This window comes from Silurus aristotelis (genome assembly GCF_946808225.1).
Source record: "Silurus aristotelis genome assembly, chromosome: 6".
Classification (NCBI taxonomy): Eukaryota; Metazoa; Chordata; class Actinopteri; order Siluriformes; family Siluridae; genus Silurus; species Silurus aristotelis.
Window position 1 is genome coordinate 4139830 of NC_139579.1, and position 12116 is coordinate 4151945.

General features: G+C 39.6%; 2 protein-coding genes across 3 annotated transcripts; both read right to left on the reverse strand.

Annotated features, from left to right (window-relative positions):
* Nucleotides 1-308: 308 nt before the first annotated feature.
* On the reverse strand, nt 309-5127 carry neu1 (neuraminidase 1). The gene is made up of 6 exons (XM_083544387.1): nt 4959-5127; nt 3583-3772; nt 3247-3509; nt 2976-3158; nt 1468-1687; nt 309-1077 (listed from the first exon to the last, which is right to left on the reverse strand). The coding sequence occupies exons 1-6, from the start codon at nt 5025-5027 to the stop codon at nt 869-871; spliced, it is 1134 nt and encodes a 377-aa protein (XP_083400513.1). The 5' UTR covers nt 5028-5127; the 3' UTR covers nt 309-868.
* A 927-nt stretch (nt 5128-6054) lies between these two features.
* LOC310727661 (sialidase-1-like) lies at nt 6055-11532 on the reverse strand. 2 transcript variants are annotated; one of them, XR_014534065.1, is made up of 7 exons: nt 11311-11532; nt 9063-9258; nt 8706-8968; nt 8244-8426; nt 7871-8090; nt 6880-7513; nt 6055-6682 (listed from the first exon to the last, which is right to left on the reverse strand). XR_014534065.1 is itself a non-coding variant. In XM_083544385.1 (6 exons), the coding sequence occupies exons 1-6, from the start codon at nt 11374-11376 to the stop codon at nt 7293-7295; spliced, it is 1149 nt and encodes a 382-aa protein (XP_083400511.1). In that variant the 5' UTR covers nt 11377-11532; the 3' UTR covers nt 6236-7292. The 2 variants fall into 2 exon arrangements, 1 of the variants encoding a protein (XP_083400511.1); XM_083544385.1 differs by having other exon boundaries at nt 6236-7513.
* Between the last annotated feature and the right edge of the window lie 584 nt (nt 11533-12116).

Below are 12116 nucleotides of genomic sequence, written 5' to 3' on the forward strand. Positions count from 1 at the left end.
TAGTTAAAAAATCATACATTGTGATTTCTGGATTTTTTTTTTAGATTATGTCTCTCACAGTGGACATGCACCTACGATGACAATTTCAGACCCCTCCATGATTTCTAAGTGGGAGATCTTGCAAAATAGCAGGGTGTTCAAATAATTATTTTCCTCACTGTATATATATATATATATATATAATTATTATTAATATTAATTATATTTATTATTTTTTGTTTACTTTGTTTATTCCTGGTTTATCGACATCAAGCGACGATTATTCTGACTTCTCTTTCATTCTAAATCATCTTCAGATACACATTAAATACATTTCATAGTTTTAATATTGATCACTGTACACCTTGATGTTAATTAAGCAGTAAAACAGTACAAATCACAATCACACGCTACTTTATTTTTATAGGAAAACACAGTTATTATAATATATTACATTATAGTTAGATTTGATGTTGTGGAACATTTAAGATAAGAAAGTTTGTTTGTAGCTGTAAACAGTCATTTCCTCGACAGTGATTTGTTTCGTGCTTCGATTTTAGTAAATATGAATTATTTGGGGGAAGATTTTATTGTTTTAATTATAATTTTTTACTGAAGGCTAAAATTGAGACTGATAAAATTCTAAAAATATCATCATTTTGTCTATAATTAACATCTAAAGCAAGTGAGATGTTACAGGTTTTTGTGTGTGATTGGCAGGAAGTTTGTAGAGATGTGCCAGAGCAGTAATGGACCACAGTCAATTCTTCACTCTTCTAGATGAAAAATAAGAAATAATAATCTCTGGTGAAGACCAAATCCAGTCGAGTCGTCAAGTATTTGCATTTACATTCGCACTCTAGTAATGTTGGGTTCTGTAGCAGGGCTTCTACAAGCCACCATACAGACTGATTTTTGCCAAAGAGATGGTCTCGTAATAGTCTTTATGGCCTTTTTCATAAATGACAAAAATGTGTTTCTTGTCATCTTTGACAGATGTTAAACAAGAATAACCGCTTGGACCTGGCCAGATCTGAAATGTTTTCTTCTCCCACGAGTTGCCATTAGACAGAGACCAGCGCAGAGTCAGATTCACCCCTGAAGAACAGAAACAACAGGAAAACATCAGAAAATAATGTTTCTCTCTGAAAGCGTCCATTCTCTCGTTATATACACCGAACATTGACATGATAACATTATGACTGGTGAAGTGAAAAACACTGATTATCTCTTCATCATGGCATCTGTTAGTGAGTGGGATTTATTAGGCAGCAAGTGAAGATTTTGTATTCAAAGTTGACGTGTTAGCAGCAGGAAAAATGCACGAGAGTATGGAATTGAGCGAGTTTGACAAATTGTGACGTCAAGACGACTGGGTCTTGGACAGGTATAGAACAGTTCTATGGCAGACATGGAACTGTCCTATAACTGTCCAAGACCCAGTCGTCTAGACGTCACAATTTGACATTTAATACCCTTTTCACTCACTTCTCTGGGAGTTGGCCGGGTTGCTGAAGTACAGCAGTCCATCCTTTTGCAGAGCTCCAGCCGCCACCACAGGATCCACCAGAACGTGGTCAAACTTCAGCTCTTCCACAGGCAGAGTTTCTCCTCCGTCCAGGCTCCGTACCACCATCCTGCAGTGGCAGTGGTATCTGTTCTGGTTCCGTACATTAATCACGATGTTGCCGTCCTGCAGCTCCACCAGCTAGTGATGAGACCAACATCAGAGTGAGAGAATAACGTACATACAAGTACCATACATGAACTTAGCCAGGCACATTTTTCAAGGCAAAATAACACGTTTAGAGAGAAGTACTGTCTGCCCTATTATACATTCATAAGCTTACAAATGCTCGTGATTGGTTAGTGCATCTCCAGTTATTGGAGTTTGCCCCTCCCACCTAAAAAAAACATGGCCGAATGTTGTTCATGTATAGCTGTGATTTAGTTGTAAGGATTCAAACTCATCCCATTAAAAATAGAAATGCTTTTTTGGTTGCTGTGTGGGAGCCCCAGTCGTAGCCCAGCTTTAGAGAAATCACGAAATCGTTCGCTAATGTGCGAGAAACAGCTCCCGAAGAAGATCAGAAAGACAGGAATGAGGAAGCGATACTCAAAAGGGGGAACTTATCATCCAACAAACCATGACTTAATCAGGGGTTGAATAAAATGATGGTCATTTATCTATGACAATGATTCAAATGTTTACTTCCAAACAAGAAATTTGAGTAAATTATTTGAGTAAATGCACTTCAAATTTGATTTAAGTAATCAAGTCATTAAGTTGCTTTTTAGTTTTACAGACAAAGATATAAGCAACTTTTACATTCTAGTCAACTACACTGAATCATAAATGTATATACCTTTCTACATACTATTACATTTTGCACCTCTGTTGAACGTGTCATTAAGACTTGACTCTTTCCTACACGCATCTGTTGTCTGTGAGCGACTTTTTGACTCTGCTGGCTTCATTTTCAGTCCAAAAAAAGCTGAATTCCCAAAAAACAGCTTTTGTTGAATAAAAACTTCACTTTAAGCTCTAAATATTCGGTTTTCCTTTATCTACAATAATTTACTTACATTTTATTTATCCACTGAATACTAATATTTCTTCTACTTTGTGACATGATACGGTAATTGTATTTGTTAATTAACTTTTTTTAAAAGATTGCTTTACTAGGTTGTATTTTTTTGACCCACGTGTTTGATCTGAAGCGTGTTGAAGTCGAGTTGATGGTTAACGCCGTGTCGAGGTGTACAATTCGATTTGTATTTTAGGAAATGAAACCTCACAAAGCCCAGTTTTGGGCTTTTTCTAGGAGAATTATTGCATCCTTGAGTCCAATACGAGTCAAATACTCAAATGCTGTTCGAATCAGATAGAAGACTTTCTCATATCATTTTGAAATTGGTGACTTGTAATGGAGTTTAACTCAACTATGATTTACAGATGCACTTTATATCTCTGGACAAATATCATATGTTCGTACCTGACACTCATCAGGGTTGAAGTCTTCTTTCTGTTTGGGCTGGTTATAAGGAATGCTCTTCAGAGAGCCTCCGTTCCTCCAGGTGCGCCCGTGATCATCACTCAGGATACAGAAAACCCCGTCTCCCTCGATGGTGCCGTGACCGCACACCACCAAACGCCCCTTCGCAGGAGGATAATGCTTCTGTTAGTGTAAAAAAAAAAAGAGATTTTTCATTGCAATAAGAATGACTGACACGAAATTGCCCAAAAGCAAGACCTAGAGATGGTACCTGAATGCCAAATCCTGGTCCTGGGATGAAGCTCTTGACCCCAAGTTGGACAGAGAGATTTCGAGGAGCGCTCCAAGTCACACCATCATCCAGACTTTCTATTAACATGGTGCTCGAAGGGCTGCATTTATAGCGGTAGAAGCACAAAGAATAGATCAACATCAGGGATCCTGTTTCTTCATCCACAACAACAGAGCCTAAGTTTGAGCCATCAGTGTGAAACCCATCATCCACTATAAAGGAAGTTGGAGACCATGTAGCTCCTAAAGCAGAAGAGACTATTAACACAGGACGGTGACTCTGTATTTGTGAGAGAGGCTACACTGGATAACACACCTTTATCTGTTGAGCGCCGCATGGCTATAAATTTGGCCTCCATGTCAGTTGAGGATGTCTTTCGAGCCTCTGCAAACGCCACCAGATGTCCACGCGGGGTGAAGCTGAGAAGGGGAATCCGGTATGTGTGCACGTTCCCGGCTCCGCCGCCCACCCACAGCAACTGCTCCTCAGTAATAATAGGATTGAGCTGATAGAGATAATAGAAAGTGAGATCTTTTACATGCACCTGTTTCAACAAACAAGCCCATTTTTTTGTGCAGTTTTTGGCAACACGAACCCGAATTCATAAAATTCTGTATTTTTTTTTACTTGATGCTTTCAGATATGAAATCAGTTTATTTCTCTTGATCTGACTAAAACGTAAGATTCTTTGGCTATTTTACAACAGAGCTGGTTTCGAGTTGGTTGCTTAGTGGCATTGGACTTTGGATCCAAAGGTCATGAGTTCAAATTCCAGCCACACCATGCTGCCACTCCTGGGCCCCTGAGCAAGGCCCCTAACCCGATAGCTGAACAACAAAGCAGAAAGAGAGAAAAGCGCATGTTGTGCTTTCAGACAAAGATTGCGAATGTAGGCAAAACTCTATGGTACCTCCAGTGTGCTCTTAATGGGGATAAAGAACTTCAGGCTGTAGCCTTGGTTAAACATGCTTAATTTCTTACTGTAATTTCTTACATGCGTAACGGTAATATAATATGAACAAAATTAAACAGCTGTCGTGAGATTTCGATTCGTAAGTCATTTTTAATGGTGGATCTTGTATAATATTTCAGTGTCTCAGTGTTTAATTCTGATCAGAAGGTTGTGAGATCAAATTCAAATGCTGGGCCCTTGAGCAAGGCCCTTAACTACTCATTTGAATGAATGAGTTAATTATAAGTCGCTCTGGATAAAGGCGTCTGAAAAATACTGTAAATATAAATAGAATTTGAAAGGGGACATAAACTAACAATATAAAACAATTGATTTTCACCCAATCTGGCAACCCTGCAATCCAACCCATATTTGAACACAGGAATTTTTTTACAATCATTATTGTCCCCTAGCCACTCTTAGTGCCGGTCCCAAGCCCGGATAAATTGGGGAGGGTTGCGTTAGGAAGGGCATCCAGCGTAAAACATGTGCCAAATCAAACGTGCGGAGGATCCGCTGTGGCGACCCCTAACGGGAGAAGCCGAAAAGAAACTTTTTTTATTGTCAAATGTATCTGAATAATACCATCATGCAAACCAGGTGCTTTTCCTGCTACAGGAATTTACATGCTGACCACCTGACACAACACACACACTAATCACCTGACAACAACAATAGATTGTATAAAGAACAGTGAAAATGACAGGAAATAAAAGTTGTAAATAAATGTATATTCTACCTTGGCATCTTTTGAGATGGCATAACGACCACAACAAATCCAACACAAACACCAAATGGAGAGCTTCATATCTGAAAACGTGACTGAATAATTCAGCAGGAACTCAGAAACACACCATGTCTGAAAACCTAGAACTTGTTTGACAACCAGCACACAACTTGACACACCCAAAAACACCTGACATGCAGTGAAAGTTCCGTGCCACTAGGGGCGCTGTAACACCCACATCCACACAGTAAAGCTGTCCCAGATTAGCAGTAAAGTAACTGGACAGACTAAAGTACTAATTTGACACAAGAAGTCGACCGATAGTGGATTTCACCACTAGGTTGGATTGTTCTTGCAGATAACTGATTAATCAATTAATATATTTTTTTAAATGGACACTGGACACTGGAACACTCCATGTAAAATAGTAACAAACAAACAAACAAACAAAAAAAAAAAAAACTACTGAATCATGAAAATGTTTTAAATAAAATACATAATTAATAATTATGTATCAACACCAGCTTCTCCATGCCAGAGCCTTTAAACACTCAAGGAGGTCCAATGTCCAAAACTCCACACATGTATTGGGATCCAATTGGCACTGGTACGTCTCTAGATGGTTCGGGATGTTTGCAAGTTCGGCATCTACTTCTTTTAAGGTCCAAATCTTCAGGTGTACAATATAATTAGAAATTTAGGTAAACAGAACCTCACAAATCAACAGTTTTTTTTCACTTTTTACTAACATGTCTTTGTGTTGTTATAAGCTAGTGCAACTTTGAGCCAATGTTCAATGAGTCAAATACTCAAGTACTGATTAGATCAGATACTCTAAGACTTTAAATCAGGACATATTGGAATTGGTGACTGTTGGAATTGGTGACTTGTACAGGTACTACTGTACAATTTAATGACTGCCGTGTTTGTTGGTTTGAGCAGCACAGAACGTTCAAGAATGTTATGCACATATCCGAACATATCTCCGTATGCTTTTATTATTTAATATGTTGTACAAGCAAAATTTTTTTGTACTTCGGTCTGAAAGCATCACTGGTAATTTTTCACACCTAATAATGTAATGCACTTAAAAACAGTGGCACAAAAGTTCATAGAAAACGGTCTTTATTTACTACTACTAGCATTACAGCCCTGAGTCTCCTTCACAAAAAAACCTTACCTCGAAAAATATAAGATTGAATGATTTGTACTTCTTTTGCAATCATGTGTAAATCCCTCAAACATATTCTTGCAAAAACCCTGCAAGTGTGTACACAATATACTATACGTGAAAACAATTTCAAGACGATCAGGACAATCTATTCATTCGTTTAAGAAACATTCAAACAAGTAAATCATGAGAAACGTCCTAAACGAGCTCACGCTATCAATCTGCAAAATTCGATATCAATTCAAACACATTTACGAGTAAAGAAAAATGTATTTCGTAGGTTTAATGTTGAATAGAAATGCACATCTGACAGAAGAACTACGTGGCACCATCGTAGAGGATTCCTCCAAGACCTTGGAGATGTCTTCATATCCTGTCTATATGTTTGTACTGAGTTCCTCCCAATTCCAAAACACAGGGATGCCAAATCTTTTTCATATTAGGTTGTTTCTAATACATTACACACACACACACACACACACACACACACACACACACACACACACACACACACACACACACACACACACACACACACACACACACACACACACACACAGGATAGCTACTGTGGAGAGCTTAGTGGTTAAGGTGTTGGAATTTGCATCAGAAGGTTGCGAACAAGGCATTGAACCCTTCATTTACTCAAGAGTATAAATCGATAAATATAAAATCGTCCATAATTATAAATGTTGCGAACACACACCTTTGTATATCCAGGTCATAATGTGTAAAAATTGAATCTTTTGTAACGTACGGTACATTTAGCTATTCATTCTAAAAGACACCTGGGTTGATGAACATCTTGCGACAGTTTAAATCCATTCCAGCGACGTTCACATGCTCAGATAATGTCGCATGATCGCCGTACGATACAAAATGTGCTGTTCGGACGTTTTCTTCATCCCTTGGTGCTTGTGAGATGAAACCCCGGGTGCAGAAAGGTGTCAAAGTTCCTAGTTGTAGATGATCTCGAGGTGAACATTAGGTTTAAAAACTAATCAATATTGATCAATCATGATAAATCTATAAACCTCCTGTGGCTTTAAATCTTCGCTTCAGATCTTTGCAAATTCAGATCACAATTGCCACCTTTCCGGCATGAAAGTCATGCGACGTTTAACAAATACAGTCCCGTCTGTTTCCCTTTTGCTTTCCCAGAGCACGCTGACCCTCTACCTGCCGCCGTATAGTTGGATTTTGGCCACGGAGATGGTCTCGACGCAATTGTTGTGGCCCTTCTCATAGATGATGTAGATGTACTTCTTGTCTTCGACGGCGTTCCCGATGAGAGAGGTCATGGAGGAGTAGCAGCTCGGCCCGGCCCAGATCTGCACCGAATCGTTTTCCCACGTCGTCCCGTTCGTTAAAGACCAACGGAGAGTCAAGTTTACTCCTGGAACAGACATATGACACATTAGATTGCAGTAATGCTTCCATTCACTTGAATAGACAGATGCAGAAACCTGTATTAAAACACAGCATGGCTGAATTCTTGATTCTCTTTGGTCAGGACTTTTTTCTAACAGCAGACAGGAGCCAATAAATAACCATATTAGTTCTATTAAAACCTCCAGGTCTATAAATATGCATGATATGCAAATTTATTACAAAATGTCCCGATGTCACACCCCTTCCCCGTTTCCTTAGTAACGAATCAGGGTTTAGATCTTTGTTTTAGCGTCTAGCTAGAATGCATTTCCAAGTCATTGTTTCTGCACCAGGTTCTGCCCTGGACTAAGGAGAAACTCACTGCTCTGGGAGTTGGCTGGGTTGCTAAAGAACAGCACATTGTCCTTCTGCAGAGCTCCAGCCGCCACCACGGGATCCACCAGCGTCTGGTCGAACCTCAGCTCCTCTATAGGCAGAGTTTCTCCTCCGTCCAGACTCCGCACCACCATCCTGCAGTGGCAGTGGTAGTTGTTCTGGTTCCGTATGTTGATCATGATGCTGCCGTCCTGCAGCTCCACCGGCTGGAGGTGAGAACAACAAAAACATCAGAGTGAACTGTCGGTGCTGCGACATGATTGGCTGAGTAAATAATTTGCATGAAGGTGCAGGTTTTTAAACCCATGTTCTAATACGCCACTAAATATCCCAAACTTTCTTCCCTTCCGTGTTCATACCTGACACTCATCAGGGTTAAAGTCCTGGCTCAGTTTGGGCTGGTTATAAGGAATGCTCTTTAGAGAGCCTCCGTTTCTCCATGTGCGCCCGTGATCGTCACTCAGGATACAGAAAACCCCGTCGCCCTCGATGGTGCCGTGACCGCACACCACCAAACGGCCTGCTGCTGGACTCAAGCGTTTCTGTAGAAACACATTGTAAAGATGATCCATGTGATATAAACCTGGCCTCTGGTCCTGCCAATCAAGCTGAAGGTGGTGTGGCTTTGGTGCAATCAGTCAAATTAAAGACGAAGTGTCCAAGAAAGCATATACTCCTCAGAATCTTTCATACATCATATCATGCATTGTATCATTTTGCTGAAGGAAACTAATTTTTTCAGTGATCTTTGTAGGAGTTTGAGTTACACGTTAAAAGTGAACCCTAGAAATCGAACACAAAATGAAGGCCAGGATTCCCACCTGAATGCCAAATCCCGGCCCAGGTGCAAAGCTCTTCACCCCGAGCTGGACAGAGAGATTGCGAGGAGTGCTCCAGGAGAGACCATCATCCAGACTCTCCACTAACATGGTGCTGGATGGGCTGCACTGGTACTGGTGAAAGCACAGAGTGTAGATCAGCATCACAGAGTCTGTTTGCTGATCCACTACAACTGAGCCAAGATTCAAGCCATCCGCCAGACTGCCATCATCCACTATGAAGGAGGTTGGAGACCAGGTAGCTCCTTGGTATTGTAAAAAAAATTGAGAAGGAACTTGTTTATTCGTTCGTATTTTTTTATAGCAGATTGTACAGATGACCATGAGTATTTAAATCACCCCTATTTTCAGAGCGTTTCATCGCGATGAACTTTGCGCCAATGTCGCTCCACGAGGTTTTTCTGGCCTCGGTGAAGGCCAGCAGGCTGCCTCGAGGCGTGAACGTCAGCAAAGGGATGCGATACGTGCTCACTTCTCCCGGTCCTTCGCTCACCCACAGCAACTGCTCATCATAAATCAGTGGCTTGATCCGCATCTGTGAACAGAATAAAGAGCAATGAACGAGTGAACTGAAAAAAAGACATGACTCAGCGGTTTCACACACAACAAAATAACCAGAGATTACAGTCGGTTATAAAACTTGAAATTGATCCTCGAAAGGGCCTATAAGATTTATATCCAGCATAAAAGCTCATGTGATGAGCAGTGACCAGGGTAAAATATCACCAGGGTCAATTTATTCCCCAAAAAAACGTAGTGCAAAAGTTTGTACACCCACCAAAGGATGGAAAAGGCATTCTGAGATATTAATCATGAAATGTGCCTGCCTCATTATATAAATATGTATTTAATAACAATGTATTAGCCACAACCCTTCAACCTCTACAAAACTAGTCATAAATTTATCAGATTCTCTAGATTTAATTTCAAATTCTGTGGTAAGTAAAATATTTTTAGATTTTTTCCCCCCAAACTTTGGATGATCTAGAAACAACCCAAAACGCTAATTTTGGTGAATGCAGTCAGATTATGACTCAAAATCTCATGAGTTCATGATGACTAATATCTTAAAAAAAATAAATAAATAAATAGGCCTTAGGAGGCAAAAACAACCCCAAAGAATCACTGATCAACCACCCTAAATGTTGGGATAAGTGTATTTTCTGCAAAACTCTCCTGATTTTTATGACTAATGTGACAAAGGCACGATGTTTCCATGCAAGCAGTAAATTTCCACCGAGAGAGCTGGTGTCAAGTTCTGCTTGTTTTTGTTTCCACCGATCCGAAAAAGTATCTCCAAAGATCTAGACCTTTATAACCACTGACAGGTGAAGTGAAAAACACTGATTATCTCGTCTTCATGGCACCTGTTAGCGGGTGGGATTTATTAGGCAGCAAGTGAACATTTTGTATTCAAAGTTGACGTGTTAGAAGCAGGAAAAATGGGCGAGTGTATGGAATTGAGCGAGTTTGACAAATTGTGACATCTAGACGACTGGGTATCTCCAAACTGCAGCTCTTGTGGGATTTTCCTGGTCTGCAGTGGTCAGTTTCTATCAAAAGTGCGCCAAAGAAGGAACAGTGGTGAACCGGCGACAGGGTCGTGTTCAGCCGAGGCTCATTAATGCACGTGGGGAGCGAGTGGTCCGATCCAACAGACGAGCTCCTGTAGCTCAAACTGCAGAAGAAGTTCATGCTGTTAAAGGTCAACAGGTCAGAACTGTTTTAGCAGCAAAAGGGGACCAACACAATATTAGTCAGGTGGTTAATATGTTATGCCTGATCAGTGTATCGTGTGTGAGACCCCCTACATGATATACGATCAGGAAAACATTGTTTATTGAATGTTTCATCACGGTGGTGTAGTGAATACTTTCTAAATCTCTGGTTCAATCCTGAGCTCGGACTTCTATCTGTGTGGAATTTTATCTTCTCTAGATAACTGTCTGGAATTTCTCCAGGTTCTCCAATCCAAAAACACGCCATGCAAAACCTTTGCTCAATCAGTGTCCCCAAACTATGATGCATGACGCCCCATATTGCATGGCATCTTATCTATTCCTGAATCACACTTTTTAATCTTTCTGGTACAGACTCTGGATCCTCCTCCATCACCAAAAATCATACTAATCAGGATAAACCAGTTTCTAAAAAAAAATAAAAATACTGAAGACTGAAAGCATCCCTGTTAACTTATATTATTGTTGTTACTAAAACAGAATGGCTTTTAGATAATAAACCTTAAATATATCTAGTTACACCTTAATTCTGTCCACAGATGTAACAAGACACCAATCTCTTAAATGCATTGTTGCACATTTTAGTCATCAAAATCAAATCTTTCACAATTTACGGTCTCATTCATGCCCTTCGTGCCTTCGGGTGTTTCCGTAAAATCGACGGAAAATGCCGAATCTCGCTACACACATGTAATACGATTTATAGTTCATATCGGTTGCTGTAAAAGTGCCAACTTTAGATTAGTACAATATTTTAGCAGTAGATCAAGACTATACATATATATGTGTGTCTACAATGCTTAATTATACTTTTAATTATTATAATAAGGCACATGTTGTTTTTTTACCTCTGATTGCAGGGCAGAAGCCTGCAGGAACATCCAAATCAAACCCAGGTACGGAAATAAACCCATACTGATGGTCTTCTTTGGTTCTTGGAAGTTCTTTGTATGGATATCTGAAGATCCACAGACGTTCTCACTACACACACACTATAAAGACGACCATCGCTTCTTCAAACGTTATTCCGGAACCTCGCATATGATGTTTATGACATAGCGCCGCCTGTCACGTGACAGCTTTGCTGGTGACTTGATGAGAGTCATGGATGCGCAAAGAAAGCGCATCCATGAAAGCGCTTTTTTTTTTTTTTTTTTTTTACAAAAAATATATTTGTAATAGTTCGCTAATACGATCATGTTATTAATTAGACATTATATTTACACTACATCTCCTGCATATCCAGTTACAGGAGTAACAGTTCCTTCCAACAACTATACTTGTATTAAAGTAGACTAAACTCTAAAATTAAAAGTGCTCCCTTTACATTTTCACTTGAGTATTAAAAAAAAATCTATCCAAAGTACTACGATTTATTATGCCTATAATGTTCCTGTTATTCTTTTTGTCACAAGACTGCTTAATAAACTGTTTATGTGAACTCTAATGTTGCTCTCAGAACACCGGTCTATAAATACAATGATATTAATAAGTCAAACACTGATTGATATCTGTTCTAATTATACTTTATTTATAAAATCTTTTTTTTTTTTATCGCGCAAATGAGGCCCAAGGGTGTTGTGACGAGTTCAAGTCTGGAGTTTCTTCCATTACTTCTCTCAAAATGTCCATCTTGGTGTTGAACTGACGCTGA